The 27,612-nt window shown below is 42.7% G+C and overlaps 1 protein-coding gene across 1 annotated transcript in view; it reads left to right on the top strand.

Moving 5' to 3' along the window:
* lrp1ab (low density lipoprotein receptor-related protein 1Ab) overlaps nucleotides 1-27,612 on the top strand; it is a gene marked incomplete at its 5' end in the record, with an annotated part of 197,602 nt that overhangs the window by 103,066 nt on the left and 66,924 nt on the right. The window contains 16 exons of the mRNA XM_084333493.1: nucleotides 3,679-3,924; nucleotides 4,530-4,727; nucleotides 7,204-7,408; nucleotides 7,644-7,808; nucleotides 10,311-10,555; nucleotides 12,176-12,295; nucleotides 16,252-16,479; nucleotides 17,257-17,431; nucleotides 18,193-18,287; nucleotides 23,661-23,810; nucleotides 24,512-24,652; nucleotides 24,765-24,893; nucleotides 25,563-25,694; nucleotides 25,805-25,939; nucleotides 26,352-26,481; nucleotides 27,396-27,522. Of these exons, the coding sequence (XP_084189619.1) occupies nucleotides 3,679-3,924; nucleotides 4,530-4,727; nucleotides 7,204-7,408; nucleotides 7,644-7,808; nucleotides 10,311-10,555; nucleotides 12,176-12,295; nucleotides 16,252-16,479; nucleotides 17,257-17,431; nucleotides 18,193-18,287; nucleotides 23,661-23,810; nucleotides 24,512-24,652; nucleotides 24,765-24,893; nucleotides 25,563-25,694; nucleotides 25,805-25,939; nucleotides 26,352-26,481; nucleotides 27,396-27,522 (2,621 nt within the window). The remainder of the gene's footprint in view (nucleotides 1-3,678; nucleotides 3,925-4,529; nucleotides 4,728-7,203; nucleotides 7,409-7,643; nucleotides 7,809-10,310; nucleotides 10,556-12,175; nucleotides 12,296-16,251; nucleotides 16,480-17,256; nucleotides 17,432-18,192; nucleotides 18,288-23,660; nucleotides 23,811-24,511; nucleotides 24,653-24,764; nucleotides 24,894-25,562; nucleotides 25,695-25,804; nucleotides 25,940-26,351; nucleotides 26,482-27,395; nucleotides 27,523-27,612) is intronic.

The raw sequence follows: 27,612 nt of genomic DNA, 5'->3' as shown, positions 1-27,612 counted from the left end.
CTTTGCGTGGCGATACTGTATCTATACAGGGTTGCCAGGTATCTATATTTAAAAAAAAAATTGTATAAGGAAGTTGCATTTTTCATTTCAATACCTGTAATAGTACAGTAGTCCACACACACACATGTGCATTCAGTTAAGTTGGAATATGTAATACAAATAGTTCAGTTTGTCAGGTACATGCAGGTATTGTCTGCTTGAGAAAATACCATGTTCTGCAATAAAAATTATTGAAGTGAGATGAACAGACTGAACTTTATTTTATTAGATAAAACATGTTGACAAAGTTTTACTTTGCAGTTGAAAAAAGGTAATAAATTAAATTTGATAATAAAAAGAAATTCCGCAATACTCAGCGTATCGCGCTATATTTAGTATCGCGATACTATCGCGACGCAAGTATCGCGATAGTATCGTATCGTGAGGTCTCTGGCGATTCCCACCCCTACTAACTATAGACCAGTGTCATTGCTCTTACAGTTCTCAAACTGTTTTCGCATAAGCTAGATGTTTTTGTGGAAAAGAACAAACTGCTGAGAGAAAGCCAGTATGGCTTTAGGCAAAACAGGTCAACAGCGACTGCCTTAATGAATATTATTGAAGAAATAACAACAGCAACAGATAAAAGGAAATTAACAATAGGGGTGTTTATTGATTTAAAAAAGGCATTTGATACCTTAGAAGATCATAATATTTGTATTTCTAAATTACGTTCATATGGTGTGAGAGGAATGGTTCTTGAATGTTTGAGTAGTTATCTCCACAATAGGCAACAATTATGTGCAGTTGGCAGATGTAAAATCTGAGCTCATGAAAATTGAATGTGGGGTACCGCAATGTTCGGTTTTGGGGCCTAAAATCTTTCTTTTATATATTAATGATATTTGTGATGTTTCAAAACTATTACAGTTTGTCTTGTTTGCTGATGATACCAATTGTTTTTGCTCTGGAAATAATTTTAAGGAACTAGCTGAATATATTGTGTATGAAATGACGAAGCTAAAAAAAATGGTTTGATGTAAATAAGCTATCACTGAATCTGAAAAAAACTAAATTTATGATTTTTGGCAATCGAAAACTAGATGAAAATATAGTACTGACCATAGATAGAGTTGATATAGAGAGAGTTAATGAATTTCGTTTTCTTGGTGTAATTATGGATGATAAATTAACATGGAAATCTCACATAGCACATGTTAAAAAAAAAAAAGATGTCCAAGAGTATTTTTGTAATCAAATCAAATTTATTTGTAAGGCCCGACAACACACGTTAATGTCCCCATGGGCCGGACACGTCTTCTTTAAACAAGTCAATCACAATAAGTCAAGAACAAAACAAGAACACCATAAAGTCCAAAACATTTAAAATAAATGCAAAATAAATAAATGCAACACTCTCACGCGAAGGTAAGGAAAAACTCACTAAAACCTAGCAATAGGAAAAAATACACCACAGGCAATGTGGAGGAGAGAAACCTTAGAAGGGCCATTCAAGGGATCTCCTTTCTTAGATGTCGGTGATAGTAGTGTTGCAATAAAACAGGTGAACAGTTGGTAGGCATGCACTCATGTGTGTAGTGAAACACAGATAAGTGCATGCGATACCAACTGAACATTTTGAAAGATTAAAGATAGAGTTGATAGCGATAGCAACTGAACATTTTGAAAGATTAAGATTAAAGATAGAGCTGATAGCGATAGCAACTGAGCATTTTTGAAAGATTAAAGATAGAGCTGATAGCGGATCTATTTGAGGCGAAGGGGCGGCGCAGATAGGGTTGCATCCTCCCGGTCTTCATCACGGGACGTCCAACACTCCGGTCATCACTCCGAGACAGCCACTCACAGGGGGACAGGGGGACAGGGAGACAGGGAGCCGGGACAGGCGTTAGACAGTTCGCGTGATTGTGATGGGCGGACATAGCAATAGATACAAGTGGTAAGCATATATGTGAATAGAATAGAAGTACTTAACCCAGCAATGAACGTCTGAACCGCGTTGACAGACCACGGACAGAAGACGGTAAGAAGCTGATCCATGGCCTCGTGGTGCACGTTATGAATAAAGTAAAGGATGTGTTAGTTAGAGTATGAGGCAATGAGAACACTCTACTGTTCAATCATCTCACCTTATCTCAGTTATTGTGTTGAAGTATGGGGGAATACTTATGGGACCAATATAAAACCATTATATATACTACAGAAGAGGACTGTACGAATCACACATAGTGAATTATCGAGAACACACAAACACATTATTTATTAAATCCAGAATAATTCAACTTGAAGACATGGTTAAGTTTCAAACAATGTTAATTATGTTTAGGGCAAGAAATAATACACTGCCAGAAAAATTACTAAATCTTTTTCATTTAGAAAGTGAGTTTAGTAGGAGGAAATTAAAGTACCACACTTAAACAGATGTGTCCTTCAGTTATTGGTGTAAAGTTGTGGAATTCAAGTCAAGAGTTTTATTTGTCACGGCATACAAGCATACAGTGAAATGCGGGAGGTCATGCCCGCAGCGATTGTGCAATAATACAATAGGAATAAGAATAAGACATTTGTGCAATAATACAAGTAATAAGAATAAGACATAACAGGTATAATGTACATAAAGTTTACAAAAGCATGGTAAAAGACATGCTAAGGTCCTGCGATAGTGCAATACAATGTTAGCTACGGATGAGGCACTGGGTCTTCTGTACACTACTATACAATGCTATACTATACAATCTACAGTTATACTATATATCCTTATGCTATCTTGCTATATCCATCTATTTACTATACAAAAAAGTGACCTTTTCATTGTGTAAAGTGACCGTTGAGTGTGAGCATGTGCAGCATGTGTGTCTGTGTTCGTGCTAAAGTGACTGTTAGTGTGTGAGCGTATACAGTGTGTGTGTTGTGTGTGTGCTCATGTGTGCTTGTGTGTGGAGAGTTCAGTGTTCAAGACTCTGATGGCCTGGGGGAAGAAGCTGAGCCGAAGTCTCTCTGTCCTAGTTGCTGGTGTGCGAGCTTAAGGGATGTAATCGTGTTTGTCAATTCAAAAATAATTATAAAAAATTTATATTTAGTCAGTATGAAAGTCAAATGTGATCTGAATAGTGAGATATTTTTTCTTTTCTTTTATTCTTTATTATTATTATTATCATTTAATTTGTTCTTGTTTAAACTGGATTGTTTGTTTCTTTGTATATGGTATCAATTATTATTTTGTGTAAATTAGGTTGTACGCCGACCATCAAGTAATACTTTTAGGAATAAGGGGCAGGTAACTATAAGAATTATTCTTCTTCCTGCTCCTTTTGCCCATGGTATGGTATTTATGATTTTGTATGAAAAACTCTATGATTGTATTGTTTCCATGTGGCAAATAAAACTCTGAATCTGTAACTTGCAACGTCTGCTCTATGTTTGGTCTGTAATTCATATACCTACTGAAATGAGAGTGAAAACATTCACTGTTCGGTTCACAGTTCTGCTGTCTACTATCCACCGGGTCCCAGCTAGTCCTGCGAGGCCAGACTCGCATTGTGTGTCTGATCATGGAAGTGGAATTGTCTACAAAGAGATTGTACCAGATAGCATGGAGGAGGTGATTCTACAGTGTAGGGTTGGGTAGTGCCAATACCCAGTCCTAAGGTTTCCATGCTTTTCTTTCCCTCTCCACAGATCTGTGTTCTCTGGACAACGGCGGCTGTAGTCACAACTGCAGCATCATCCCCGGGGAGGGCTTCATGTGCTCGTGTCCCCTGGGCATGGAGCTGGGAGCCGACAACAAGACCTGCCAGATCCAGAGCTTCTGCGCCAAACACCTCAAGTGTAGCCAGAAGTGTGAACAGGAGAAGGCCAGTGTCAAGTGTTCCTGCTATGAAGGCTGGGAGCTGGAGGCGGACATGGAGAGCTGCAAGAGCACTGGTGAGGAGGGAGGGAGAGAGGATTAGAGGGAGGTTGGGAGAGGGATAGAGAGAGAGAGAGATTTTCAGAGGATGATCTTCTTTGCACAGCAGATCAGGCTAAAATGTCCATATCTTGTCACAGATTTTGAAATTGAGTCCGTACGAAGCCATAGAAGGAGACAGAACAGAAGCGACACAGCACAGAGAAGGTTCCGGTGTGATTCGGTCCCAGGCCAGCAGGGGGTACATGGCGTCAGTGATATCTGATGTGTTTACCTGTAGATACCAGGCCAGCAGGGGGTACATGGCATCAGTGATATCTGATGTGTTTACCTGTAGATACCAGGTCAGCAGGGGGTACATGGCGTCAGTGATATCTGATGTGTTTACCTGTAGATACCAGGCCAGCAGGGGGTACATGGCGTCAGTGATATCTGATGTGTTTACCTGTAGATACCAGGCCAGCAGGGGGTACATGGCGTCAGTGATATCTGATGTGTTTACCTGTAGATACCAGGCCAGCGGGGGGTACATGGCGTCAGTGATATCTGATGTGTTTACCTGTAGATACCAGGCCAGCAGGGGGTACATGGCGTCAGTGATATCTGATGTGTTTACCTGTAGATCCTTTCAAGCCCTTCATCATCTTCTCCAACCGCCACGAGATCAGGAGGATCGAGCTCAACAAGGGGGAGTTCAGTGTGCTGGTACCGGGCCTGAGGAACACCATCGCCCTGGACTTCCATCTCAACCAGAGCACCCTGTACTGGACCGATGTGGTGGAGGACAAGATCTACAGAGGGAAGCTGTCTGAAAATGGAGGTGAGATGTCTGGCTAGCTAACCGGTTATGTAGATATGTATTTGATGGTAGCAGGCTTACATGACCCCTTTGACTGCTCCCATTACATTGTAATGGTGAAATGTTCATATTTTTAGATTAAATTAAATTAGATTAGATTCAAATGTATTGTCATTAAACAGCATAAGTACAGTGCAACAAAAATAAGTTTGGCATCCAACCAGAGTGCAAATCATGTCATGTTATGTAAGAATGATGTACGAATGAAATAGAACGGATTGCTCAATCAGAAAGACGAAGTCAACATGCCCCGACCAAAAAGAAAAAGAAAAAAAAATTACTTGGCTAAGGCACATTATAGTACCATGTAATTTCAAAGTCGTGGGATTGAGTCCAGCCCTCGAACTTTGCTGATAAAGCGGCGATGCCTTCCAAAACACAACAACAAAAAGGAAAAGTCCATCCAGTGGGCCAGTATCCATGTTCTTTCCCAGAACAAAAGCTGTGTAAAACTAGCTGTGGTCTGCCACAGAATACTTTGTGACCCGGACTAAATCTCCCAGGTCACAATTGGCCTTTCCTGCTCCCAAACCCCAGGTCTGTTCTCCAGTCAGTCTCTGAGTTCCCAGCGCAGCACTTAGGGGGCACACGGAAGACTTTGTCTCTTCGCATTTGTCTCAGAGCACTCGCTGTGCGTGACCACTGCCAGATCACTGAGGTAGCGGAGGAGGCACAGCTACAGTTCCCCCTTTTTCCCAGCCCTCCCGACGGCACTGCCAAAAAAAACAACGTCTTAAGTATTTTAAGCTCAAATTGAGTCTTAAAGTCTTATATTCTGAAAACAAATGGAAGAAAAACTGTTTTTGGATGATGAGAGAATTTCTCTTGTCGTTGCAGGTCACTCCTTAAGTTTCAATAATTTTTTATTTAATTTTTGTGTTTTGAGAAAACCCTTGAAACAAGCTCCTTTGCGCCGGAAACCGTCTCACCCCGGGTTGGCAGATTTGGTTTCACTTGTTTTTAAGAAAATATGATTTTATGACTCATAAAAAATGCAGGCCACACATAATAAAAACAAGGCCTCTCAGCAGAGAGACATTGCGGCCAACACACAGATCAGACCTCCTGCTGCTTCTCATTGAAGACGTTCTCAGCATCTTCAGAGCCATGGGCAAACACGGGCACTGCTGACTGCCAACAGCCAAACAAAGACTGCCTCCAATGCAGCCCCCCCCCCCCGCCCCTTTGGAAAGGCAGTTCTGGCTCCAGCATTACAATAAGCAAACTGTGAAGAGAGGACCTAACCCCCCTCTAATTACTGCTGGAAGGACTCTTCTGATCCTCCTCCGACTCATGATCACACACACACACGCACACGCACACACACACACACACACTGGAGCTCGCATTTAGCTTGCATTGGAGCCAGTCATTTCTGGGAAATAAGAGAGAGGGAATAAGAGATGGAGAAGGAGGGAGGGAGGGAGAGAGACAGAGTAAGAAGGAGACGGTGAGAGAGGGAGAGAGAGAGAAAGACATGGAGAAAGAAAGAGAGAGACAAAGGGAGTAAAAGGGAGAGGGGTGGAGAGAGAGACAGAGAAAGGGAGAGGGGGGGCGGACCGTGGAGAGAGAGACGGAGAATTGAGAGATGGGGAGAGAACAAGAGTAAAAGGGAGATGGGGAAAGAGAGAGACTGGGAGAGATGAGGAGAAAGAAGGAGAGGGAGACAAAGTAAGAGGTAGACAGAGTGAGACTGTGAGAGAGAGAGGGGAAAGAGAGACATGGAGAAAATAGGAGAGAGAAAGGGAGAGAGTACAAATGACATTAAAGGGGCTTGTTTTCTCAGAAGTGGTACGGGGGGGGGGGGGGTGGAGGAGAGTGTTGGTAGAAACCACACTGACAGACACAGTAGTGCCCTGACTGATTCCATGACAGTAAAGAATTCTACAAAACAGCGGTTTGTAGCAGTGAGCAGTGTGCCGGCTGAGGATTTTGTTCGTACTGGTTTTAAGTGATGTAAAGCGTTGCCATGTGCCTATTGTTCTAATTACCAGCCAATAACACCAATAACAAACAGCATCCAAATGCCACATGATGTCACTTTCATTTTCCTTGAGACAGAAAATACAAGTCAACGCAATGTGTTACATAACGATTATTTTTTTTCTTTTTACTATGAAGATAATTACTGTATGATGGTGATGTGGCTAGGCGTTTGCGTCACCCAAAGTACCCATAATCACGGCAAAGAACAACCTTGCGGCTATTATGGTTTTAATGCCATGGTTACCAACACATTAGTACTGAAGAAGGCCAGAAAAGACTGCTAACTAGCCCACCAACGCTAACATAGCAACCAAGTCATGCTTTTTTAAAGATTTATCAGTATGGTTGGAACGCCTCTTTAACCAGTAACATACTTACCCTGAACTACCTGTGTGTAACTATAATCACTCAAATCCTAGTTTAACGCTCTCCTCTCCTCCCCTCTCCTCAGCCCTGACCAGTTTCGAGGTGGTGATCCAGTATGGGCTTGCCACTCCTGAGGGCCTGGCAGTGGACTGGATTGCAGGGAACATCTACTGGGTGGAGAGCAATCTGGACCAGATCGAGGTGGCCAAGCTGGACGGCACCATGAGGACCACCCTGCTGGCCGGGGAGGTGGAGCACCCCCGCGCCATCGCCCTGGACCCCCGCGACGGGTGAGGAGAGATGGCATAGAACTAGGGGATCTAGACCTGTAATTACCCATGTAGGAAATAGGAAGAAGCAATCTGTATCTTCTAACTCTCATATTCTAGGTTTGAACTCCTCTATCTATATTCCTAGATGAGAATATATTCCATGTCTCTCATGGGAAACTAACATCGTGCCACGTGATTCATCTTTTACCCATCTGCTAAATCCACGTTCACGTCCATTGTTCTCTGTGGACAGTATTCTATTCTGGACGGACTGGGACGCCAGTCTTCCGAGGATCGAGGCGGCCTCTATGAGCGGAGAGGGCAGACGCACCATCCACAGAGAGACGGGCAGTGGAGGCTGGCCCAACGGCCTCACCGTGGACTATATGGAGAGACGCATTGTCTGGATTGACGCCAGGTAATATTTACCACCGGTCACAGGGCAGTAGACAGATTAGATTGGATTTTGAAGAAGTCTTTTTTTATTGCACACATTGCAACGTAGTCAAGCAGCGACACACACATGCGATGGGCGGCACACACAGAAACACACGCATGCATCTCTCGTTGCCGGTGAAAGTCTGCGCTTGGGAATCGAACCCAGGACCTTCTTGCTGTGCGGCGACAGTGTTAACCACTACACCACCTTACCGCCATCTGGCCCCAAAATACATACCAGTAGAGTAGCTTTAAGAGCTATATAGACACAGTTGTACTGTGAAGTGAGTCTAATATACATAGAATGTGCTGACACGATCACAATGCTGCACGCATATATAGGTCATGTATATAGGCATATAACATTCCACACTCCATACTCTCCCAGAGAGAATACATTAGTGAAGTGAGGTGACTTTGAAGTAGGAGCCTTGGCATTGTTTGTACAGTAGGTCTGTTTGTAGTCCCGCAGTGCCCCCCTGACCTCACATGTCCAATTGACTATCTCAAACCCCGCCCTCTTTTCTTGAACCTCCAATCGCAATCGTTTCCCTGTTTGAGACGGTCAATTCGACATGTGAGGTCGGGAGACTAAATCAATTTGGGAAGCAACGGTTGTGATTGTGGAGGATCAAGAGAGGGGTCAGGGTTTGAGATAGGTCCATGCCATGTTATGTAAACTGAGCAATGACCGCTTTAATTTTAACCCATCATCCCCATGATGCATATTTCTCACCATTATGTTTTGGTCTGTCAACTGACTAGAACCAAACGCAGCACACATCCACCTGGTCATGCCTTTATGACACAGTATAGTATAGAATACCACATAGGAGGACACTGGTGGTCAGTGGGGGCGAAGTTAAGGTTAGCGACGTGGGCTTGTGACCGGAAGGTCAACAGATCAATCCCCTAATCAGCAGATGAAAGTGAATGAGTAATGCTTTCCCCTCCCTCATTACCCCACGGTTGAAATGCCATTGAGCAAGACACCCCTCCTCCTTGAATGAATGAATGAATGAATGAATGAATGAATGAATGAATGAATGAATGAATGAATGAATGAATGAATGAATGAATGAATGAATGAATGAAAACTTTATTTAACAGATTGCAGAATGGGTACAATACAGTACGGCTTAATACACACAATTGTTAAGGGGATGCAGACCTGAGAAAGACGTTTGTCTTGTTTACATCAGGGTCCCCTATTTTCAATTCATAGTGACATTTATGACATACACAACATACATGACATCATGACATTTATGGCATAGGGACATACATGACATACAGGTACAGTATATAGTACTGTTACATTTGTGACATATACGATATGCAAATATACAGTACTGTTACCCATAGATCCTAACAGGGAATATGATGGGGAGGAGACTGTACATTAGGAGAAAAAATATACATACATCCTTACATTTACATTTAGTCATTTAGCTGGCACTTTTATCCAAAGCGACTTACAAATTGTGAACAACAAGTCAGCAGGTGTGATACATCTCTGGCAGCTAACGGTAAGTGATATTGTTCGTCAAACAGTGTTGAACTTGAGTGTTACACTCTGAGTGCATAGTAGTATAGACATAATTAGCATTGTAGGCATTATAGGCATAGTAGCATAGTACATAGTAGATGGTAGTATAGATATGAGGGCAGTGGCTCAGGAAGTAGAGCGATCGTCTGGTAATCAGAAGGTTCCCAGTTTGATTCCAGCCCCTCCCAGCAGCGTGTCGAAGTGTCCTTGAGCAAGACTTGTATTTGTAAAATTTATAAAATGTATATATTTATAAAATTGTATACAATGGCATGCAAATATCTTGATTCTGATTGGCTGAAACAGTCAAGTTAGCCGTTGTTATTTCGTATAACACACTCCACGTGACCCCAGATCCCTCCCACAACCGAATAACTTTTTCTGAATGAGTCTGCCATAGATAGACAAATGGAAGTATGAATATATTTTGAACGAATCCTCCAAAAAACTGGAATATGTTAGTTCGTTACACATTATGTTGGATTATGTAATTGGTTTGTCATGACCCATTGTGAAACAAAAGAAAACTTAAAAAAATTTATAAAAAAATGGCAGTCGATTTTTATTTTGTCAGACTTGGATCTACTATTGGATCTACTTTCTCTGTGGATGGTTTTGTGAATAAATCTCCATTATGCTTCAATTACTGTGTTTTTTGTATAGCAATAAGGTTGGGTGAATTCGGCCATTGTATAAAAGCATTACATCACTTGAAGTCGTGTGTTATACTCATTAGATCACGCCTAGGGGGGTCTAACAACCCTCCACTGCGCGTCGGGCCTAACAACCACCGCTAGGTGTGATCTAATGAGTATAACACACTCCTGCACGTGATGTAATGCTTAAAATATATGAGCTGCTCAGTGGCCAACAGTAGAAGACTTGCCGGTCGCCATCTTTGACCCACCTCTGCTTTCCTACCTTTACCTCCAGATCGGACGCCATCTACTCTGCGCTGTACGACGGCACGGGTCTGATCGAGGTGCTGCGGGGCCACGAGTACCTGTCTCACCCCTTCGCCGTCACCATGTACGGAGGGGAGGTCTACTGGACCGACTGGAGGACCAACACTCTGGCCAAGGCCAACAAGTGGACCGGCAACAACGTCACTGTGGTCCAGAGAACCAACACACAGCCCTTTGACCTGCAGGTCTACCACCCCTCCAGGCAGCCCCAGGGTAGGTCACTCACACGGCAGGCAGGCAGGCAGGCAGGCAGGCAGACAGACATACATACAGACAGACAGACAGGCAGGCAGGCAGGCAGACAGGCAGACAGGCAGGCAGGCAGGCAGGCAGGCAGGCAGGCACACACACACAGACAGACAGGCAGGCATGCTGTGTCAGACACCAAAGCAGAGGAACTTGATTTCTGCATGTTGGCAATACAGCACGTTAGAATAGATCCCTCCCTAATGGGTAAACATTGATTTTGTTATCCAGTGACCCCAAACTAATGGTCTATGTCTTTACTCAGTAGAACTAATGAATGGGAGCAATTCTCTCAGGGTCAGACCTTACTTTAAAGGTAGAATCCGTAATGCGTCGTTACATTTTATTTTTGTTTTGGTCTGAGGTGTTGGGTCGTAGTTCAGCGGGGATAGGGGAGGGGGTGCCATCGTTGGCCACACCTCAACATCAGACCAAAACAAAACAATATTTAACTAAATGCAATACCAAGCATGGCTCGTTTGCCTAGAGGTCACTGGTTGACGGCTTTGTAGATTCTACCTTTAAACACAGGCACACATGCACACTCACACGCACACTCGCACACACAACCTATAGACGATGCGACCGTCAACACGTCTGGCAGATATCGGCGCGGCCCTTTTTAACTCCAAAGGGCCAGAGGTGCAGGTCTCCACAGTCTCTCCTCCTGACGGTGGGGTTTGGCGGCTCAGATCCCGGCAGACAGCTGACCTTTCCTGGCTGTGAGGCTTGTTGTCTCCTCAGCTCCTCCGCGCCGGTAGCCGTCCTGACAACACGCTGCCACAGTCTTGTTGATGCAAAGGCCAGCAAAGCCTGGGTATAAAAACAACCTCCTCCTGGGGTTTAGAGATGTCACGTGTTGTTCTCAGACCGGCATGGGGGGGAGCGGGTTGACAAGACGCAGATAAGATTGTCAATCGTCATTGCCACGGTTTGCTGTCACTCACGTTGTAGTGTCACCTTGGTGTTAAGGCGGTAGACGGCGGCTGTGGGTGTTCCTCAGGGTATGTGGTTAACACAGAGAGAGAGAGATAGAGAGAGAGAAAGATGATCAGAGACAGGGAAAGAGAATGAGATCTCACAGTCCTGTGTGATTGACAGCTTCAGCCATCCCTATGACAGTGATGGGGAAGCGAGCCGTGTCAGACAGGTGATGTCGGCTGATCCTCTGTTCATCTCTCTCTCTCTCTCTCTGTCTCTGTCTCTGTCTCTGTGTCTGTCTGTCTCTCTCCTTTTTATTTTATTTTTCTCTTTCTTGCCTGTTGGATCGAAGACCGACAAATAAAACCCAAGGACATATCAGACTTGGTTTGCAAATTCTTGAAATGCTGTGTCATATGAAACTACTGTCCGAGACTTAAATGTTTTTTTCCCCCCACAAGCTGCGTCGTGGACATTTTGCAGGAAATATTTTGTAATATTCTGTGTAATACGCTGGGTGGGACATCTCTCCCCCTCTCTTAATCCACTTAACCTATATTAAATACATTTACTCTCTCAATATATTTCCTCTCTCTCTCCTCTCTTTATCTCCTTTCTCTCTCCTTTCTCTATCTCCATCTCCATCTCTCTGTCTCTCTCTCTCAGCTCCAAACCCATGTGCCACTGACCCCTGCTCCCACCTGTGTCTCATCAACTTCAACAAGACCTTCTCCTGCGCCTGCCCACACCTCATGAAGCTGCAGCCTGACAAACGCACCTGTAAAGGTACCAATCACAACACACTCATACACACACACACACACACACACACACACACTCACAATGGCACATAAATACAGTATGTACTGTACATTCAATCTTTATTTATACTCTATAAATACACTGAGTAGTTAAACTAAGAGCACATTAAAATACATTAAAACAATTTAAATGTAATGGCAACACAAAAACAAAATTATAGCAACAAAGAAAAACAGAGGTAATAATTTCAAAACAATTACATATTGTGGTGACCTGATTGGTCATTAATATACACATACACATATACAGTACATTCACATTGTATAGGATACACATTGGGATAGAGCCAGCCACTCCAGTAGAAGTATTACGGGATGTTGTCAGTTCAGTTCAGCACATGACTCACGCCCATGCACATATAGACACACACTCAGTGCTGTCACCCCCATGCACGTACAGACACACTCAGTGTTGTCACGCCCCCATGCACATATAGACACACACTCAGTACTGTCACATATCATTCGTGCTATTGAAGAGTGAGGAAGAGGCTTTTTTCTTTGTTGGAGACTCTCTGTGCTGTTATGCCTGGTACGAGGCGGTGCTGTGCTCCACTAGCCTGGCCTGGTGTCAACTCCACTAGGCCTGTCATCCCTCATGAAACCACACGTGAAACCACACGTGTCTCCTCTCCTCTCCTCTCCTCTCCTCTCCTCTCCTCTTCTTTCCCCTTCTCTCATCTCCTCTCATCTTGTGCACTTAGCATTTCAATTTCCATATCAAAGATTGTCATAAGTGATTATGTGCAAAAGCAGCCTCATCTATTGCAGGGTGATTTCACAAGTGAGGTGCGTGATAGCTTTTTCAAGGGGGTACTAAACACACTGAGTACTACTACTGTATATACTATACACACTGAGTACTACTATGTACTAAACACACTGAGTACTACTACTGTATATACTATACACACTGAGTGGTATTATATACTAAACACACTGAGTACTATTGTATACTATACACACTGAGTACTATTATAATACACACTGAGTACTACTATGTACTATACACACTGAGTACTACTATGTACTAAAGACACTGAGTACTACTACTGTATATACTACACACTGAGTAGTATTATTTTTTTTTATCCACTTTTTCTCCTTATTTTTGCATTTCCAATTCTCCCCTCCCCTGTCTTGAACGTTGCTCAACTATGCCCCCACTGGTCGGTTGTAGGGAGGATAGAAGCCTTGCATCACGTGTCCCCTCCGGTACACGAGGAGGCAGCCTGTCACATCTTTTCACCTGCCAGCGCGGACTCTCAGTGGCGAGGAGTAACGCGTGGGAGGCTCACACTACCCCCGCTACTTCCTGTCTCTGCTGTGCAGACGTCCTCCAACCGACCTGTAGGAGTCGCTGTCCACAACGTCCAAATCCCCACCCATCGACTTCCACCCTCTAATTCTGCCAATGAGTTAGTATGACGGCTGGCCCAAGCCGGAGGCAATGCTGACACCCGGATTCGAGACCGGAGTCTCTTGCATTGGTGACGAGCGTAATCTCCGCTGCGCCACCCAGCCGCCCCACTGAGTAGTATTATATACTATACACACTCAGTACTACTATGTACGATACACACTGAGTACTACTACTGCATATACTATACACACTGAGTACTACTATATACTATACACTGAGTACTACTATGTACTATATACACTAAATAATAATTTGTACTATACACACTCAGTACTACTATGTACGATACACACTGAGTACTACTACTGCATATACTATACACACTGAGTACTACTATATACTATACACACTGAGTACTACTATATACTATACACTGAGTACTACTATGTACTATATACACTGAATAATAATTTGTACTATATACACTGAGTACTATGTATTATATACAGAGACTACAGAGTACTACTACTATGTACTATACACACTGAGTACTATAATGCACTATTACACTATTTGGTGGAATAAACCTTCAAAACTATTTGGGTGGAATTAACCTTGGAAGGTCATAGTGAGGTGTAGTGTTTACGTCATTGCCGTTTTTCGTGTTCCACCCTCTGGAACACAATGCATTTCCCCATTGACCATTTATAAATCGTCTCGTTTAAAACAAATAAAGCATTAACATTGGCATGGTGTACCTTTCTGTGCTTATTCATCCACAATCTATAGCTCAACATGAAAATATTCACAATTAATCATACAAAAAAATCGCCAAATTGTATTTCAACAAAAAATGCTTAAACAATAATGTTAGTGATAGAAGGGAACTCATTTTGTGCAAACATTTTAAGCTTTTCAATTTCCATGCAGCAGAATTGTTACAATAGCCGATAATCCATTTTCCCAATGATAAATCCCTATACGGGTGGAACAACCAGTGACGTCAGACTACACCTCCCTATTGACACCTCTCATAAGTCTCTACGACAAATGGTTCATGAGATATGAAAGGGGACATGGCTTATTTCTTTGGACAATGATGTAAATGAAATAATAAATGTTATTAATGCATAGGTATATCACTGGTCAATAGGTTCATTATAGCATGTTGTAAACAGGTGCCAGAGAGCTGATTACCAGCAAACCTGTGTATTATCGCCATCTTGCGGCCAAAAGGTGTAACTTCATATGGAATATGTATTTCAATGGACAATGACCAAAATTAGGAGAGGTCAACTTGTTGTTGACCGATCTGAAAAATATTCCCGAATCCTGTCCTTGGCCCGCTGTCAGCCTGTGAGCAATGTCTCATCCAAATCGGCCCTGTAGTTTGCGGAATTAGCTGAGGAAGGAAAGAAAGACAGACGGCATTATGGATTCTACCTTTAAAAGTTTAGTATGCACCCATGCAACTGGTCGCAGTATAATTCTATACTCGGTGTGTTCATTTGTGTGTATGTGCCCACCATGCATATACCCCTATCTGGGTGTTTAGCATTCTGCTAGGCTGGCTCACATTGCCTTCATTCCAGCAGTAGATATGAGCATAATTGGTCTAGAGGCCCCCTGATCCCATCCCACCATTAGCAAGCGTTTGCTGGGAGTTGGATATGCACACAACAGTGAAACTGGGGCTCACTCAGAACTGGGTCACACCCTCCACCCCAATCAGTGCTGCGGTATTAAACACCAGCGGGGCCCTCTCCCCAGCTCCCAGCCCCACATCACAAAGCCCCTTTACAGAACCCAACCCAAGAGTCACACCAAGTGAGATTAGTGTCAAACTTGTAATCGGACAAGAAGGAAGTACGGTATTCAGATATTCGTCCTCTAAATGAAAAACGAATGAAAGAAAGAAAGTGAAAATGTAACTATACACACTGAGTACTACTCTATACTATACACGCAATTAAAAACGAATGAAAGAAAAAGGGAAAATGTAACTATGCACACTGGGTACTACTATATACTATACACACTGGATACTACTAGCCTATTTTTAAACTGAATCCAACCGCACTTTGTTTTTACTCTGTCTATTCTATTTTTATTATTTGTATTACTGAATGAAACTGTAAACAGAAAGATCCTAATGTGAAACACAGTGATTTACCTTACCTTGCTACCTCTCTATCTTTTTTATGCTCTCTTATGCCTGTATTTTTTACTGTTGTGAAGCACTTTGAACTGCAACTTCTGTATGAAAAGTGCTATACAAATAAAGTTTATTATTATTATTATTATTATTATTATTATTATTATTATTATTATTATTACTATATATACTATACACAGAAAAGAATACTACTATGTAAATTATATAGACACCGAGTACTACTATGTACTATATACACTGAGTACTACTATATACTATACACACTGGGTACTACTATATACTACCGGTATATACAATGAGTACCACTATGTACACTGAATACTACTTTGTACTAGGTACTCTAAATAAGAAACGTCTCGTGTTTTTCCTCCCGCTCCTCCAGAGTCTCGTAAGTTCCTGCTGTACGCTCGTCAGATCGAGATCCGAGGCGTGGACATCGACAACCCCTACTACAACTACATCATCTCCTTCACCGTGCCGGACATAGACAACGTGACGGTGGTGGACTATGACGCCGTGGAGCACCGCATCTACTGGTCGGACGTGCGCACGCAGACCATCAAGAGGGCCTTCATCAACGGCACGGGAGTGGAGACCGTGGTGTCTGCCGGTAAGGAAGGGAGGCTTCTGTGGATATCTGTTGGAAGCACGTTATCTCCTCTGTGCCGGGCTGAAGTGACCAGGCTTTCCGTCCTGGAAGATTTCAGTGTCTCGGGAGGGATTCCGGTCAAAAATTATCTTGTGTTTATCGAGCTTAAAAACTATTGATAGGCTATGTAAAGAATGACACCATCAAGGCGTGTAGATTTATAAAATATTTTTTCTTGAAAAATAGGCTACTTTTCCTCATACGTTCCAAATAAAATAAGTCCCGTCAATAGACTCACGTGTATAACTCGTCCCCGAAGGAGTGTCGAGATTCAAGATTCAATAGTTTTATTTCTCACACACAAGACATGCAGTGAAATGTACTAGGTGGCCATGCATGCCTAGATTCTGCTAAATACAAATAAATAAAATAAAAAATAGACATGATAAGAAGAAAAGTCATAAGAATAAAATACAATGCTAAACGTAAAAGTTAATAAGTAATAATAATATACCACTAGCTCAGACTAGTTTTGCCATATGTTGTTGGCGGAAGACTCGGACTGTTGCCTGTGTTGTTGAGTTAAATAAATGGAGAGATTTATTAATTATTACATTAATAAATTACATTAAATTACAACACAAGCAATGGCTCGCAGAGCTCCAAGACCCACTACCAAAGAATGGTGGAAATACCATGAGACTTTTTTTTTTAAATAGCATGATAAGTGTACGGGACATGTTATGCTCGGGTAACGCTAACTTTTCTCATTCATTCATCGTTCTGTTTTATTCCCAGACCTTCCCAACGCCCATGGCTTAGCAGTAGACTGGGTTTCCAGGAACCTGTTCTGGACCAGCTATGATGCCAATAAAAAACAGATCAACGTGGCCAGACTGGACGGCTCCTTCAAGAACGCCGTCATCCAGGGCCTGGACAAGCCTCACTGTCTGGTGTTACACCCACTACTGGGGTGAGTATTACCACGTGTTCCTGATGGGCTTCTGTAGTCTGGGTCCCACCTCAACGGCCGACAGGGGTGTGCTAATTCCTCACGTCATTTAATTCTCGTCGTTTTATATCTTAGAATATCAACTGACTCCCAACGTAGGTGCTGTATGCCATTATGTAAATATGAATCCTGCGCCACAACTTCAGTTTCTGCATCTGTTATCTCTTTTTTATTATGATTTTTTATAACATATTTATGTTCTCCTTTTTCCAACTCTTGCTGAGTAATTTCTGTTGACAACATTGAGATTTCCCCCCTGGCGATAATAAAATGTTTATCTCTTACCGTATTTCAACCAAAACTTTTTTTTATGTTTCTTTTTTTATGCTTCTTCTCGCCAGCAGAATTTGTCAATTTGTCAACCCGACTACTTTTATATCAATGAAGAGTGCTTTCTATTCAGCCATTATGAATTTACCCCTGGCTCTCGTGAGCCTTGGCCTTGCAGCAGATAAGCAGCAGCTATTCAATTCCAGATGTTCCCTCACTTGTGTTCTCACTCGGTCCCCCTCCTCACAGATCTAAAGACATGTCTGGGCAAAGCTGCATGTTTATACCACTTTGTTTACACCCGTCATTTACTATCAAACGCTAATGGCCGCGTATGAGGCCAGATAAGAAGGGAGGAATGCTGATGTGGAACACGGCCACGAGATTGTATCCGTTGTTCTACGGACCATATTTGATCATACTTGACCTTATCTCTCTCTCTCTCTCTCTAGAAAGCTGTACTGGACAGACGGAGACAACATCAGCGTGGCCAACATGGATGGTAGTAACCGCACCATGCTTTTCACCAATCAGAAGGGACCCGTAGGTAAGTGTTTTATTTTAATTTTTTTTATATATATATTTGTATTAGAAGTTAGGCACTGTAACAGTCAGTTCACATCTGTATGTACATCTCTATCTTATTCGGGTATATTATGGAATTACATTTTCTAGCATCAACTTGGGATATTTTGTCCCGCCGACTTCTTTAAAAGTTTTAACTTTTCTTAACATATACATATAAGACAGACATCAGGATATTAAAAGTAAATTAGAGTGCGGCTGGGTGGCGTAGCAAAGATTGCGCTCGTCACCAATGCAAGAGACTCCGGTATCGAATCCCAGTCTCAGCATTGCCTTCGACTTGGGCCGGCCGTCGTACTGGCTCATTTGGCGGGTGGAAAGTCGATGGGTGGGGATTGGACGTTGTGGACAGCGACTCCTACAGGTCGGTTGGGTGACGCCTGCACAGCAGAGACAGGAAGTATCGGGGGCAGCGTGAGCCTCCCACACGTTACTCCTCGCCACTGAGAGTCCGCACTGTCTGGTGAAAAGATGCGACAGGCTGCCTCCTCATGTACCGGAGGGGACACGTGATGCAAGGCTTTTATCCTCACTACAACCGACCAGTGGGGGGCATAGTCTAGCAACGTTCAAGACAGGGGAGGGGAGATTTGGCAATACGAAATTGGGATGGGATAAAAAAATAGAAAAATTAGGAGAAAAAGCGGATAAAAAAAAAAGAAGTAAATTAGATAAACTAAAATATAGAGAGAAAGAAGAACATGGTACATGATTTCGCCTTCATAATCAAAGAGTACAAAAGCAGAGACCAATGAGAGATCTGGAAAAGGAAGCAGAGAAAGATAAAGAGAGGGAGAGAGAGATGGGGGGGGGGGGGCTTGATCATTCAGTGAGTAGGGATTAGATGGAGTTAAAGCATGTCAGGAGTGTGTCCCATTTTTTTGCAATGTACTTAGATTACCTCTGGTGGAATATCTGATTCTTTCTCATTTTAAAAAGGACATCACTTCTCTCAGCCATTGGGTGCTAGAGGGTGGTTTAGTAGACTTCCATTGGAGAAGGAGATGGCATCTTACTATCAAGGAGGTAAAAGCCAAAACCCCTAATTGTCTGGAAGTGAACCGTGCATAGTCTTCTGGAATACCAAAGATGGCAGTATGTGGAGAAATATTTACAGAGTGTGAATATTTTGGACATTGTGTCAAAGTAACTTTCCCAGAGGTTAGTCAAGAGCGGACATGTGTAAAACACGTGGGTTAAATTACAGGGTGAGGTATTACATTTGTCACACCTATCCGTCACGGTAGGATATATTTATTCTAAATAGTACTTTGAATTGAATAAGAGTGAATCGTGCACAGGTTGAGCTTGAGTGAACAGTATCTAAGGCAGCATCCCACCAGCTTTCATCGAATGTCAGCCCAAGTTCGGCCTCCCAGGCCTCCTTGATTCTATTGTTGGGGGTGTCATCCATAGATGGAAGACCATCATATATCCTAGATATTTGTGATTTTTGGAATGGGTCATACTGGATGAACCTCTCCCATGTCTGTGTCGGAGGCAGTCGGGGAAATTGAGTGATTGAACACAGTGTCTGACTTGGAAATACCGGAAGAGATGGGAGGCGGGGAGACCAAACCTAGTCGACAGATCAGTAAAACTACAGAAGATATGATTTTTACATAGATTTTTAAAGGATTTTAGACATTTGTCATGCCAGACTGAAAAACCTGGATCAGAGATTGACTTGTTTGAATAGGTGGTTCTTCACTAACAGACTTGAGGTGGACGGAGGGTTAAATTTAAAGTGACTTATGAATTGGTACCAGATTTTGAGAGTGGAGTGAACCACTGGGTTCTGTGTAAATCTAGAGTGGTTGGTTGGAATAGTGGTGGTAAGTAGAGCTGTCAGTGAAGATGAATATATGTTGCGTATTGTAAATCGTGTCGTATTGTACTTGCTGAAGTATATGTACCTAATCTTGCCATTAGTTATTTGATGGGGGATGGAAACGGATAAGCCTTGCTTCTTCCATCTCCTTTTCAAACGGTGTACAGTTTCTGGCTGTTTATTTTTTTCAAATGTTGTTTTGCCGGATAACGGAAAATGTAGCCAAACTAACACTGTGGTTTGAAATAAAACTATTGAATCTTGAATCTTGGAGTACATGATTTTGATTCAAACTCACACCAAATTGGATTTGCTGATGCATACCAGTAGGAGATTTTATGAATATGTGAATAGTACCATTGAAAATTTGGTTGTCAGTTGTAGTGCTGATTGATTGACAGGGTAACATTCTTCTTTGTAGCCTGAAAATGTGCCGAATCGTTTAAGGGAAGCTAGAATAAGAGGAATCGATGTGCTTGGGTCAGAGACATACAGTAATAGATTGTCCGCGTAAAGGGACAATTTAAATTCCATTTTTGACCTAGTTATTCCGTTATAAGTCGGGGAAGACCTCAGGTATATTGATAATGGTTCGATTGTGATTGCGAACAAGAGTGGTGACAACGGACAGCCTTGGCGATTACCATGTGACAAAGAGAAGAAATTGGATTGTGTGGTATTGGTGCGAATACTGGCTTGTGGTGAAGTATAAAGAAGGTGGATCCATTAAATAAAAACGTTGCCTAGTCCAAATCTGTCCAACACCTCGAACAAGTAGTTAAACTCTACCATGTCAAATGCTTTCTCGGCATCAGCAGAGATTAGGGTGGAGGAGCTGGAGTATATAACATTTAGGAGAGTTTGAATATTATAGAACAACTGTCGTCCTTTTATAAATCCAATTTGTTCATCTGAGATGATGGTTGGAAGGACATTTTCTAAACGAAGAGCCAAAGCTTTTGCTAGTACTTTGGCATCCACGTTTATCAGAGATACTGTATAGGTCTATACGAGCTGCAGATGTCTGGATCTTTATCTTTTTTAAGTAATATATTTATGGAGGCCTGACGTAAAGTAGGGGGGAGAGAGCCAGATTGTAGTGATTCGATGTATACAGAGTGTAGTAATGGGGCCAATTTATCTTTGAATTTCCTAAAAAAGAATCAACAGGGAATCCATCTGGACCTGGGGCCTTATTGCTCTCCATCTTATTGATGGCTAGAATGATAGCAAAAGGGGCATCATAGCTAAATGATTTAGCTATTCAAGATTTACCATATTCAAAGCAAACTCAGGGGATTGATTGATTGATTGAAAACTTTATTAACAGATTGCAGAATGGGTACAATACAGTACAGCTCAATACACACAATTGTTAAGGGGATGCAGACCAGAGAAAGACTTTCGTCTTGTTTACATCAGGGTCCCCCATTTTCAATTCATCAGGACATATATGACATACATGACATACAGATAGTCAGTACTGCTACATCTATACATTTATGACATACCAGATTTGCAAATACAGTACTGTTTGTGATACAGAAGGAGTCAAGAAAAGGGAGTATACATTTGACGTAGAAACTGTACATTGGAGGAGGTTGGGTTGTGTTGTGTGGGGGGGGTTGGGTACATTGGGATATTGACAACCATACTGGGTAATTTACATTGGAGGTGGTTGGGGGGGGGAGAAACACTGTATAAACAAGCAAAACTGTACATTGAGGGGGGGGGGGGGGGGACACTGTACAAACAAGCAAAATTGTACATTGGACTATTGACAACCATACTAGGTAAATTACTGTACATTGGAGGGGGTTGGGTTAGGACATTTACAGGGGCCAGTTTTGAATTGCAGTCTCCCGTAGGTGTCCCTTGAGAGTGGTTTTGAAAGTGGGTAGTGATCCACATTCCTTTACAGCTTTGGGTAGGGCGTTCCACATTGATGTGGCTTAATTGCGAAACGTGTTTAGTCCCTTATTTGAGCCGAATCTGGGTTTAACATGATTTGTGGCGCTCCCTCTGGTGTTGTGATCGTGGTATTCACTGACCTTTGGGAAGTATTTTGACATGTACATGGGTACCTTGGTCGTGTAGTGTATCTTGTAGACCAGGCCCATTGCAAGTTGCTGTACTCTGTCGTCTACTCTAAGCCATCCTAGGTTGTCAAAGTGGGCAGGGGTGAGGTGGGTTCTAGGAGTAAGGTCAAGCAGTAGTCTGACCAGTTTGTTTTGAGATGTTTGTAATTTTGTTTTTAGCGCCTTTGAGGTGCTTTGGTACCATGAGGTGCAAGCATAGTCGTAGTACCCTTGAATGAGTGCTCCTGCCAGAGTCTTCAGGGTATTCTTGTTTACCAGAGAGGAGATCCGGTACAAGAATCGAGTTAGTTGGTTGACTTTTTTTATTACATTGGATGCCATTTTGTCACAGGAGAGATTAGCCTCTAGGATGGAACCCAGGTAGGTAATTTCATCTTTCCTTGTGACAATATTGTCACCCACTGTAACTGAGAAGCCGTCGGTCTTGCTGAGTTTGTTATTTGAACCGAAGAGAATGGACTCTGTTTTGCCCATGTGTAATGATAGTTTGTTATCAGCGAGCCATATGCAGATTTTGCCTAGTTCCGAGCTGAGGGTTTTTTCAACCTGTAACTTGTTCTTGTCAGAGACCAGCAGGGCTGAGTCGTCCGCAAACAGGAACAAGTTGCAGTCACAAGCTGACGACATGTCATTTGCATAAATTAGGAACAGTAGCGGTCCTAGTATGCTTCCTTGTGGAACACCACAGCTCACTGTGAGGGGGGGGGATAGGGTACCGTTTACCTCCACCATCTGTTCCCTCCCCTCAAGGTAGGATTGCATCCAGCTCACTGATAGACTATCAAAACCAATTGCTTTTAGCTTGTCAATCAGAATGGAGTGATTGACAGTGTCGAAGGCCTTTTGTAGGTCCAGCATGACCATGCCGCAGTATTTGCCTGCGTCCACCTCTTGTTTGATGTGGTCATTCAAATAGAGAAGGCATGGGTCAGTGGAGTGGGATGTTCTGAAGCCAGATTGGAATTCGTAGATTAGATTTTTTTCCGCTAGGTACTTTTCGACCTGTTCGTAGACAATTTTTTCCATGACTTTCGAGATGGAGGTGAGAATAGAAACAGGGCGGTAGTTGCCTGGGTCTAATTTGCTGCCCTTTTTGTGCAGAGGGACCTTAAGGATCAGCCAGTCACTAGAACGGGTTCCACAGTTCCATTCCAATAATGATGACAGCGTTAGCGATCTGTTCTGCATGTTTTTCCATTGGGTTTACATCTTTTTATAGAGGGGAAACCCTTGCGATCACGGGGAGAACATGCAAACTCCACACAGAAAGGCCCGGAAGATACCTGGGTACCTGGTCCCCAAGTGGGAATCGCACCCAGGGCCTTCTCGCTGTGAGGCAACAGTGTTAACGACTACACCAATGTGCTGCTCATGGTGTTAATGTGTATCTTCTCTCCCCTTCAAGGCCTCTCCATTGACTATGACAATGAGCAGTTGTACTGGATCAGTTCAGGCAACGGCACCATCAGTCGCTGTAAGCTGGATGGATCTGAACTAGAGGTCCTAGAAGGAGCCAAGGGCAAACTGACCAAGGCCACAGCACTGGCCATCATGGGTAAGACTTCCCTCTTTTTTCCCAGAGAGATGTTGAGAGGGTTTTGTGTCATTATATTAGTGTTATTTCTCCAGGTTGCCTGAGATTGCTCCTTTTCAACAGTTAATAGTGGTCATTCCAGTTCCTGGAATCTGGTATCTGTACCCAACAGTACCTTTTTTCTGTATTTATCTCTCTGTAATAACAAACATCTTTATTGCAGTTGTAAAAAATAAGTCAAAATTTCTCAATTTCAAAATATTTATTTTTTTGCGTGAATCTACCAATACTCTGTAGTACCTATTAGGGGTGTAAATATTTGACCCTACTTCGATTCGATTACGATTCTTCAGGCAACGATTCAATGCATCATGAAATCTTTTCATTTGACCACGATTCAATGCGATTCAATAAATATTCGATCAGTTCATTCCCCCAAAAATGTTGAATACACAAATGTGGCTGGGGGAACTGATTCACTCAGCATGAATGGACTATAGGTCAATAAAAAATCTACCTATATTTAAAAAATAATAATTCTAATAGATTCATTTAAAAAAATGTATGCAGTTGAATCGTCACCTTAGGATCGATGCATTGCGATGCATTGTTACACCCCTAGTACCGATGTAATTCGGTCGGTACCATTAAAAGTACCAAATTTGGTACCCAACCCTAGTGGTCATCGGACAAGGATAGAAACTGTGTTTCCCTGATTGTAGGAGACAAGCTGTGGTGGGCAGACCAGGGAACGGACCAGATAGGAACCTGTGACAAGAAGGATGGAGGCAACTGGAAGGTGCTACGCAACAACACATCCCCCATGATGCACATGAGGATATACGACGAGGACGTGCAGAAAGGTAGGCCCGCAACTTCTCTGTAAATACTGTACAACCAGGACGTGCAGAAAGGTGCAAAGTTACATTGTCTTTGCTTGTCTGACTGATGGTGTCTCCTGTTTCGTACCTATAGCGGGTATCAACCTGTGCAGCAACAACAACGGAGATTGTTCCCAGCTGTGTCTGCCCACCTCCCCTACTACCAGGGCCTGCATGTGTACCGCTGGGTACAGCCTGAAGACCGGGCAGCAGTCCTGTGAGGGTAAGACACTGCTATTAGAGTTACACATGGAGCTAATACTATAATAATAATATTATATTATTATTATTATTATTATTATTATTATTGTTATTGTTATTGTTATTGTTATTATTATTATTATTATTATTATTATTATTATTATAATACAATAATAATATTGTAATGCAATCGGTAGAGCATGGCGCTAACACTGCCAGGGTTAGGGGTTCAATTCCCACTATTGTGTACTCATGGTAAGGTGCTTTGAAAACGTCCACCAAATAGCATTATGTTAACATATGTCATAATTAGGGATGTCCGATATTATCGGCCGATATTGGCATTAAAATGGGATATCGCAAAATATCAGTATCGGTTTATTTTATTTTTTTTTACATTTCTATAACCTTTATTTACCCAGGCAAGCAAGTAAGAACAAATTCTCATTTTATTTATTGTCAAAAGTATGCATAATGTTGTGTTAATTCCACAACAAGAGATATGTAATGTTAATTACCTGAAATTATTCCGTTTTTTGGGGGGGGGGGAACCCTGCATATATCGGTATCGGTTGATATCGGTATCGGAAATTAAGAGTTGGGGTATATCGGTATTGGTAAAAAAGCCAATATCGAGCATCCCTATTCATAATGTTACATTAAAACACAAACATATTATGTCTCTGTGCAGGTATGGGTTCCTTCTTGCTTTACTCTGTCCACGAGGGCATCCGAGGAATCCCTCTGGACCCAGCAGACAAGTCCGATGCCCTGGTGCCCGTGTCTGGCACCTCGCTGGCTGTCGGCATTGACTTCCACGCCGGTGAGTGGAACTTTAGTAATGGGACCGTCTTTGTTTTGAGTACCTAGCGGAGTAGTAGCTGCTGCTATTCTAGTGAGGTTTTCACACTGAAGATGTCTGTGCCCTTTCAGATAATGACACCATCTACTGGGTGGACATGGGTCTGAGCACCATCAGCAGGGCTAAGAGAGACCAGACCTGGAGAGAGGACGTGGTCACTAATGGCATCGGCAGAGTGGAGGGCATCACTGTGGACTGGATAGCAGGTATGGACCAAGGACGCTTATCATCTATCGCTGTCATTGCATCATGTTTTTTTCCTTTGTGGTGATGTGAATATTGATACACAATTTTGTTGTCTAAATCAATAAGAAAAAGCTAAAAGAACTAAAGATTTCTCACAAAATTATGAGATGTTTTTGAGATTGGTAATAAAAAATTTCAGTTTGATACTGGACTTGCCGTTAGCACGCAGTCCAACACTATGAACGGCAATTGGATTAACACGTATCTTTCATATCTTACAAGTAATCAGATATTGTGATTCATATCGATACGAATCTGTCCTCCGGCCCTAATTGATTTTACATGTGCCGACGTGAAGATCCTGTACAGCATCTTTCGTTATGTGCAAACCAGACATTACATCATTCATAAATGTACACCCTTCTCCTCCAGGGAACATCTACTGGACTGACCAGGGCTTCGATGTGATCGAGGTGGCCAGACTGAATGGCTCCTTCCGCTACGTGGTCATATCCCAGGGTCTGGACAAGCCCCGCGCCATCACTGTCCACCCTGTGAAAGGGTGAGAGTCTTAGGTCCCCCGTCCGATGGTGGGATTCTGGGTTCTGTGTCGGTACAGAGAAATCCATGCTCCAGCGCTACTAACGAGGAGAGATGCAGCCTTAAAGGAACACACCAACATTTTGGGAAAGAAGATGGATACCAGTTTCCTCTCTGTGCGTTCAGTAGAAAGCTATCCGGCTGTAAGCTAGCCTAGTTTAGCACAATGAATGGAAGCGGACATGGCTGGTTAGCCTTCGGGAGAGGTGTTAGTTGGACAATGCCTAGGCTAACCGGCCATGTCCGCTTCCATTCATTGTGCTAAGCTAGGCTAACGTGCAGCCAGATAGCTTTCTACTGAATGCACAGAGAGGAAACTGGTATCTATCTTATTGTCTCTCTCTGGAGCGTGCCAACATTATGGGAAATGCGCTCACTGTCTTGTCCTTACTGTCTTGTATTCTTGTTGAAGAATATAGATAGCAATTTCCTCTCATTCAGTAGAAAGCTATCCGGCTGCAAGCTAGCCTAGCTTAGCACACATTTATGGAAGCGGATACGGACCGTTTAGCCTAGCTGTTGGACAAAAACACCTCTCCCAGAGTTTTTAAGCTAGGCTAGTGGTCCCTATCCGCTTCCTTTAATTTGTGCTAAGCTAAGCTGGCTTGCAGCCAGATTGCTTTCTACTGAAAGCAGGAAATTGCTATCTATCTTCTTGTCTGACTCTGGAGAAGACGGTAAGTGCATTTCCCATGATGTCGGCGTGTTCCTTTTAAATGTAGTAGTACATCACAACGGAGGGAGGTGTGATACTCTCATACTTCTTTTCATTCTGTATCAGTGCAGTTATAAGTTAGCCACAGTGTGATGTTGTAGCTTCAACAATACATGCTAATTGTTCCTTTTCCTTATATTTGAATGTGTTCTTGTGTGTAGGTACCTGTTCTGGACCGAGTGGGGCCAGTACCCCCGTATCGAGCGCTCTCGTCTGGACGGCACCCAGAGATTGGTCATGGTCAACGTCAGCATCAGCTGGCCCAACGGCATCTCCATCGACTACGAGGTCTGGACCACAACATGCACAGACATTTTAGACTTCACACACACACTAATTAGTATCATGAGATAATTCTTTACAATGCCTAGTTTAAGA

The sequence above is a fragment of the Notolepis coatsorum genome (genome assembly GCF_963971535.1).
Source record: "Notolepis coatsorum genome assembly, chromosome: 17".
In the NCBI taxonomy this organism is placed as follows: Eukaryota; Metazoa; Chordata; class Actinopteri; order Aulopiformes; family Paralepididae; genus Notolepis; species Notolepis coatsorum.
Note: the sequence above shows the minus strand (reverse complement) of the source record. Positions and strands in the feature narration are given on the sequence as shown.